General features: G+C 39.8%; 1 protein-coding gene across 14 annotated transcripts in view; it reads left to right on the top strand.

Moving 5' to 3' along the window:
* Nucleotides 1-397: 397 nt before the first annotated feature.
* LOC149124920 (uncharacterized) overlaps nucleotides 398-7,909 on the top strand; it is a 73,277-nt gene continuing 65,765 nt past the window's right edge. For 3 of the 14 annotated variants that reach the window (XR_016211699.1, XR_016211701.1, XR_016211700.1), the window contains exons 1-2: nucleotides 419-733; nucleotides 1,969-2,046. Coding sequence is in view for 4 of the 14 variants with exons in the window: in XM_089302141.1 (XP_089158267.1) it covers nucleotides 1,984-2,046 (63 nt within the window). In the remaining 10 variants the exon portion in view is untranslated. Of the gene's footprint in view, nucleotides 748-1,968; nucleotides 2,047-4,390; nucleotides 4,586-4,838; nucleotides 5,767-7,909 lie in introns of those variants that run through there. The other 11 variants (XR_016211703.1, XM_089302140.1, XR_016211695.1 and 8 more) reach the window with 9 other exon arrangements.

The following is a 7,909-nucleotide window of genomic DNA, read 5'->3' as shown; positions in this document are numbered from 1 at the left end:
GAGCTAATGGTGAGACCAGGCCCTGTTGGAGTGTGCTAACATTGAGGATATAGTCTTTGCATTCAACCACTGGCAGATAGTCTGGGTGCAACTCATCAGTTAGAAGTTGGTCTGTGAAATATAACTGATGGATTATGGATCCAAGTGGGGAGTTGTGCATAGTTCACCCAGGGAACATATTCACATTTCTGTCTTTAAAATAAATAAATCTTTTTTTTAAAGGAAATTTGCCAGGTAGGAGATAGTGAGCTGGACTCAAATCCAGGCCTATTAGGCTCCAGAACAGATCTACTGCATAGCAACTGGCTCTCTGCTCACCTCTCTCATTCAGGTTCCAGTCACATGCCACCTTCCGTCACTCACTGTGCTCACTGTGATTGGATCCAGGTTTCCCTAACTACTGTTCGTAAACAACCACTCAGTACTCCATCCAGGCCAGGTGCTGTAGGTTGAGTAGGACTTGTCTCCCCAGACCCACACAGATGTTTAAACTTTAATGTCTTAGTGGATTCAGGGTGGAGACTTGATCTAATGATGGCACCTGAGAGGTGGATCTGGTGGGGAGTGTTTAGGTCATGTAGTCTGGGAGGGAAGTTGTCTTCAGAAGATTGACTTGAGTTCAGGTTTGGCCTGCTTGTTCTCTGATTGCTGGCTTACCACGCAGTCGTTCCTCTGCACCAGTGAAGATGAGCTTCCAAGGGGCACAGACCATGGGGCCACTTGATCCTGAAATGTAAGCTCTAAACTGTAAGCTGAAATAAACTTTTTCTCTCCTAAGAAGCTTCTCTTGGGTATTTCAGTTGTAGGAACAAAAGCAGACTAATACATCAGGCTGTGTGCCCTGACTGTGTTGTCTCAGATTTCTCCGCTTTTCCATTAGACTGAGATGCAGCTCTGCTTCCATGTTTTCCATGGTGGTCTTGATGTTTTCAAGAATGCTGATCAGTTCCTGTTGTAGCAGTCTCTCAGCTTGGTCTTGCTTGATTTTTTCTCCCCAAGATTTAACCAGTGCTACTTAGTCACAAAAATGAGCCTTCCTTGAATTTACCGTATCTGCAAGCAAACAGTGTTGCTCTGTCTCGTTATTGATATGAGCCTTCATCATTGGTATAAGGCAGTGCTTACTAGATTTACCTACCCTAAAATAATAATTTCCCTTTGGCAATCAATACGTATCTTGGGGGAGCTACTAAGAGATTTTGCAAATACCCTATATCCCCTCATAATGTTGCCTATTAATATTAGCACCTTGACAATGCTGCAATTATTATTGTACTGTTCTAATGTAATTTTCTAAGTTCTTACATTTGTTAAATTGGATTCTTTAATGGAAAGCTATCTCTTCTCCCATATTTGTTTTCAGTTATCCATTTATATTACTATGAATATGCATTTTTGATGCATTGCAGCAATGTTTGTTGCTCAAAATATTCCAGTTTAGGATGTTGGAAGGTCTTTTAGATTAATATCTGTGCTCTTTCAATGTATTGAAAGAAATGGCTTTATTTTAGTGCAGTTTTAAATTGTAGGAAACTGTGAGGATAATGTACTTTCCTCTAATACCATTTTACTTTAGTATGAGCAAGCTTATTACAATAAGTGAACCAAGATTGTCACATTATTATTAACCAATGTTGGGATTTCCTTCGTTTTTGTCTAATGTCCATTTTCTTTTTCAGGATCCCACCAAAAGAGCACATTACATTTATGAGTCTTAGCTCCTTAGGTTCTTCTGGGCTGTGACATTCACTGTTTTAAGGAATTCCCCTCAGGTGGTTTTTCAATGTCCCTGTGTTTGGGTTTGTCTGGTGTTGTTCCTGTGACTAGACTGTATTTAGGGTATAGGAAGAAGACTACAGAGATGAAGTGCGGTGTCTATCATGCCAAAACCAAGAAACAGACTATCAGCACCTCTTTTCATTGCTGCAGTGATCTTTAATCAACTTGACTTTTTTTTTTTTTTTCCAGATAACTCCTACGAGGATGCACTGCAAAATCATCTCCAGGAATGGATGGTTTTTCAAAATACCTTTGAGAAGACTAAAGGTAGCTATGGAAAATGATTCAGAGTCATTTTCTTATCTTCATATTGGAAAAGACAAATGATTCAAGTAAATGGGCTGAGCTGAGTCACTCTTCCGTATTCTGTTTTATATCACAGACAAGGTTAGGATAATGTATTTGTAGCATGACTTTGAAAACTGCATCAGAAACAATTCTTTTTACTTTACTTATTTATTTTTATTTATTTGAAAGAATGTCAAGGAGAGACAGAGAGAGAGTGAGTGTGATTCCATTGATTGGATCCTTTCCCAAATTTACACAATAACTGGGACAGGCAGAGGCCATAGCTAGTTCAGGGCAACACTAATTCTATAGGATAAAGCTGATGTTGGCACCGCTATGCTTCTCCAGTCAGTTTGAAGGTCATGTACCCTATGTAGCCTTCCAGGTGGTCCTTAAGGGTCTTGGCCACACCCAGGAGCTGTTTACTTGATTGGCAATTACAAAGCCCTTTAACAGGAAGCAGGGTTCTGGTAAATGAGCCTGGGGCTCCTGCCACCTGCCCGCAGTGATAGGGTCCTTCTCTGGAGGCATGGTGTGCCACACCCTCTTAACCTCCTGCATGGGCAAGGCAGGCAGGCACAGGATCACCCACAACATGCTTGCTAGTTGAGCACTGCTGAAGTATTCCTTACCTCTGGGAAGGGTAACCCTGGAATTCTGGGTTCAGGGGAGGTCCTCATTGTCTGCACTGTCTGGATATGTGAAAACAGTGTTCCTGTAGTGACTTTGGAGGATCTCAGGGGATAACAGGTAGATATGCTTATGAAGTACCATCTGAATTTACAGAAAAGCAACTCTTCCTGCAGACACTAGTTAGAAGTTTTTAGCATTGGTGTGGACATTTCAGCCTCTTAAGATTTGGTGAGTGACAAAGGAAGCTGTTTCCTTAATTCATGGTGGAAGTGTTATGAAGTTGTAGAAATTATGCAGGCTAATAATGAAATTTCTCAATGCCAGACGGCTATAGTTTGAACAAGACGTGACTCCTCAGATGTTGGAGTCTCAAAATCATGAAATGATGATACTAATAGGGTGGTGGCTTAACCCGAGTACAATGCAGAAAGTGATTGGGAAGCGACTGGATTAGACTGGGTTGTTCAGGGTGGGGCCCTTTGATCAGGTGGAGAGCAGGCTCACACCAAAAGATCTCTGGACCTTGAGCAAAGGTAAGGGTTGGGCTTTTAAAGCTGAAAACCACAATTGCATTTGGAGGAGAAAACAAATGGGAACGAGGAACAGGTAACATTTGGCCCTCATTGTTTCATAAAACAATTACAGTTGCTGAAGGTACTGCCAAACAGGATAAGGTGGCAAGACTTCCTGGAGCCACTGTTTGGGTTTCAAAAAGTCCTGGATTTGGTCACACGAGGGAGGGAGGTGAAAATGGAGGTAATTTATGTCTGCTGCTTCTTCAGAATTTGGACTCCTGGGCTTGAGATTGTCCCTTATTACATAAGTTTGCCAGTACCCTTTCGGTTCTTGTGAGAATGCTTTGATTCTGTACTCTGATCTTTGGACATGGCTTTGTCTTGTTGTAACACCTTGATTTCCTGTCATCTCTGGGTAAAAATGGCAGTCTTCTTGTTTGGTCCCTCCATATGGTCTCTACTACAATGCCTTGTATTTAGAAGCAATGCTGTATTTGCTGGCAATGCCATTGTTTTTATAGGGTTTGGGATAGACGGACGAACATATCTGTCAAAAACTTGGTATCAGACATTGTGATGCAGCTCATTAAGCTGCCACATGGGACACCTGCATCACTTACTAGAGTGCAGGTTTGATTTCCAGCTACTCTGTTTCTGATCTAGCAGGGCTGGGCAATGCTGAACCCAGGAGCCAGGAACTCCATGCTGATCTCCAATGTGGATGGTGGAGACCCATCACCCTGTTTGCCCAGACTCATAATCGGGAAGCTGCATCAAAGTGGAATAGCAGGAATTCAAACCAGCACTCAGATATATATATATATATATATATATATATATATATATATATATATAAAACTTATATATATAACTTATATATATAACTTATTAAAAATAAGTTTGTTTTGGTGTAAATTTTTTTTTGGTGGGGCAAATTCATGCTTACTAGGGATATTCAAAATATTCATGGAAAATATGTATTATTAAAATGCACACTGGTCCCAGTAGGTGCTACTTTGAATATGATGGATATTTAAAGACTTCCCATGAATACATTTTGGATTTTGGTTTCTTGCAATGATTTAAATGCTCAGTCAAGCTTTGATCAAGATTCCTTTAGATAATAATGTTGTTGATGAATAAAATGCTGTCTTTTATTGTTTTTTTTTTCTCAGTTCCAAACACTGTTCTAGGGACTTCCTATGCATCATCTTATTTAGATCCCCATCACAACCATGGAAGATAAGCATTGTTCTTATTTTTGTTTGGGGAATCAAAAAAGGCTTACAGTTGCTCTAGTACTGTTAGAATAGTTGCATGCTTCAGTGTACTTGCTATATGGTAGACCAGCTGTACTTGCCTTAGTCACTTGATATGGTAAAACATTAAAGATTGCTTTTTCTAGTCCCCAAATCTGTGTTCTCTAGACCCTTCTCGGCTGCCTCTTTTGACTCTCCTTTTTACACTTCATCAATGAACACCAGCACAAAGATAGAGCCATTGAATGAAAGCTTTGAATGCCCTTTGTGTCTTGAGTTGATAATCATTGTTAGAATTTTTGCAACAATATATAATTTATTCCACACTTAAAAGCTCTTACTTCATTTTTTTTTTTTTTAACAGGCAGAGTGGACAGTGAGAGAGAGAGACAGAGAGAAAGGTCTTCCTTTGCCGTTGGTTCACCCTCCAATGGCTGCCACGGCCAACGCACTGCGCTGATCCGAAGGCAGGAGCCAGGTGCTTCTCCTGGTCTCCCATGGGGTGCAGGGCCCAAGCACTTGGGCCATCCTCCACTTCCTTCCTGGGCCACAGCAGAGAGCTGTCCTGGAAGAGGGGCAACCGGGACAGATTCTGGCGCCCGACCGGGACTAGAACCCGGTGTGCCGGCGCTGCAATGCGGAGGATTAGCCTAGTGAGCCAGCAGCGCTGGCCAAAAGCTCTTACTTAGTTTTAAGTCGGGTATCCATACCGATAACTTCAGGTCTTAATGTATGATCTCGAATACTGAAATTGAAAAATGATTTAATCGTGGAAACTTAATAGTCCTCTTTTTGTCTTTCACTGCCTTTATTTTCTATGTAGTGATAAATGTGAGTGCAGAATTTGTGACTGAGAGGTAGTGTCAGATATTTAACCATATTTTCTCATGAACATTCTTGGCAATGAGATTAAACATACCTTTTAAAGAAATCACATTACTCACATGTTTATATAGTAGTCAAAGATAATAAATTTTATATCAATCTTTAATGCACTGTTCATTTGTTTTCAAGTCTGGAAGTAGATATCATTTAGCTAGAGATAGCTTTTTACAAAACTGTCATTCTTTATAGTGCTCATACATTTTTCTAAAGAGAACAAATATTTATTTTATTTAGAATTATGTTAAGTCACACAAAATGAAACAAATTGTAAAACATGTTTTCCCAAATGGATCATCACTTTCTCTATGACTTAATTTCCTCTGACAATTTTTGTAACCATAATGGTTTTCTACTGAGAACTCTGGTTAGGTTTAGTGAGGCACACATATTTCACGCTACTGTGAAAACCAGTCAAATCAAATGGAGAAATATCTATGACAGAATGGACAGTGCAAAAGCAAGACAGTTCAGGGAAATTGATGTTGAACTGGGATTCATAAAGCGTGCAACAAAGCCATAACCAATATTATAACAGTTTAAGCAACAATCTCCTTAAGATAGAATACATTGCAGGATGGTATACTGCCTTTTAGATTCAGAGGGGAGAGAGAGACAGACAGAGACTCATCTGCCAAACCATTGAAACTTCTTATTGTCTTAAAGCCATATAAGAAGGAGTTAATGTGAGTAGGCCTGGTCAAACCCCTTGCAATGGTCAAAATGTATCCACCCAAATTCGTTTGCTGAAACTTGATCACCAATATCATAGGCTTAAGAGATGAGAGTCTTTAGGGGTGATTAGGTCACCAGTGCAGTTTTTTGGCCTAAAAACAAGCCATGTCTTTATAGAAAAAAAATTTGTTGAAGGAGCCATGTGTCCCTTCTGCCCTGTCTCTGTTCTGCTGTCCCTCATAAGAACACAACTTGCAAGGCGCCATCTTGGAAGCAAGGATGGGATTTTCAACAGACTCCTGAACCTTCCAGGACTGTGCTCTTTGACTTCCCATCCTCCAGAACTGTGGGAAATCCCTTTCTGTCGCTACCCAGTCTAAGATATTTCTTATAGCAGCACAAATGGCCTATCTCCCTCCCAGGTACAATAGCATCAGAAACTCTGTTCACAGCATTTATCACCTTTGGTATTCTGCATGTAGCCACTGATCAATTTGTCTACTGTCCAAGTTGTATATTCCATGATAGCCAAGACTATATGTGGGTACTTCAAAATGTTTGTGTGAAATTGAATTAAAAATAAGTTTGTTTTGTTGTAAATTTTTTTTTTTGGTGGGGCAAATTCATGCTTACTGGGGATATTCAAAATGTTCATGGAAAATATGTATTATTAAAATGCAAATTATGAATTTGCATTGGATTTCAAAAAATATTTTGGCTACCCCCAAAAATTAACTTTTAATTCCATTTTACCACAAGCTTTTAAAAATGCTCTTATATTGGTTTTTCTCTAGCTTCTAGAAAAACCATAGTGAAAAGTGTGTAGACTATATATAGAATATATATATAGAATAAATGAGTCAATGGCTTCACTGATGGAATTATTTAATCAACAGTAGCTATGTAATATATAAATTCTTGCTGAAAAATTCCCTAAACTATATTTTTAATAAAGTATAATTTCTGTAAACATCAATTTATACAACTCAGCTTTGCAGTATCTTGTAAGAAATAGGGTTCAAATCAAGGTCTGGGACAAATATTCTGGTGCCCCCTACATTATGCCACCTGTTTTGATAATATGCTTTATGCCTAGTTTTAAAATATCTGTGTTGAGAAGTGTTACTTTGTGTTTGTTGAGATCATATAGCACTAAACATAGTGCTGGAGAATGTTTGTGGCTAGAGATACTAAAAGTTAATGATTGCCATTTGAACTAAACCAATTTTTGAAATTTCCATAATAATTACAAATGGTGAAAAATATACTTGTCATCAAAGTAGTTCACATTCTAGTGAGTAGATTATCACTTAAAGTGCTTGTTTTGGAGCAGATGATTGGAGCAGTGGTTAAGTTGCCACTTCATATGCCTGAATCCTAGACTGGGGTACTGGTTTTAGTTGTAGATTCTCTGCATCTGGTCCATCTTCCAGCTAATGCACACCCTGGAAGGCAGCAGATGATGCCTGAAGTACTTGTATCCCTGCACTCACATGGGACATCCGGATTGAGTCTGGGCTGCTGGCTTTCTCTTGGCCCAGCACTACTTGCTGTTATGCAAGTGAACCAATGATTAGAAAAAAGAAAATAAAGAAATAAACCAACTTTTTTATGTTTATTTATTTGAGTGGTGGAGTTAGAGAGAGGGAGAGACTCAGAGAGAAAGGTCTTCCATCCGCTGGTTCACTCCTCAAATGGTCGCAATGTCCAGAGCTGGGCCGCACTGAAGCCAGGAGGCAGGAGCATCTACCAGGTCTCTCTTGCTGGGGCAGGGGCCCCAGCACTTGGGCCGTCTTCCACTGCTTTCCCATGCCATTAACAGGAAATTGAATCTGAAGTGGAGTAGTGGAACTTGAATCGGTGCCCATATGGGATGCT

The sequence above is a fragment of the Oryctolagus cuniculus genome, chromosome 8, assembly GCF_051225735.1.
Source record: "Oryctolagus cuniculus isolate XC-2025 breed Fujian yellow rabbit chromosome 8, ASM5122573v1, whole genome shotgun sequence".
Lineage (NCBI taxonomy): Eukaryota > Metazoa > Chordata > Mammalia > Lagomorpha > Leporidae > Oryctolagus > Oryctolagus cuniculus.
This window is presented reverse-complemented; position numbering and strand designations above follow the sequence as displayed.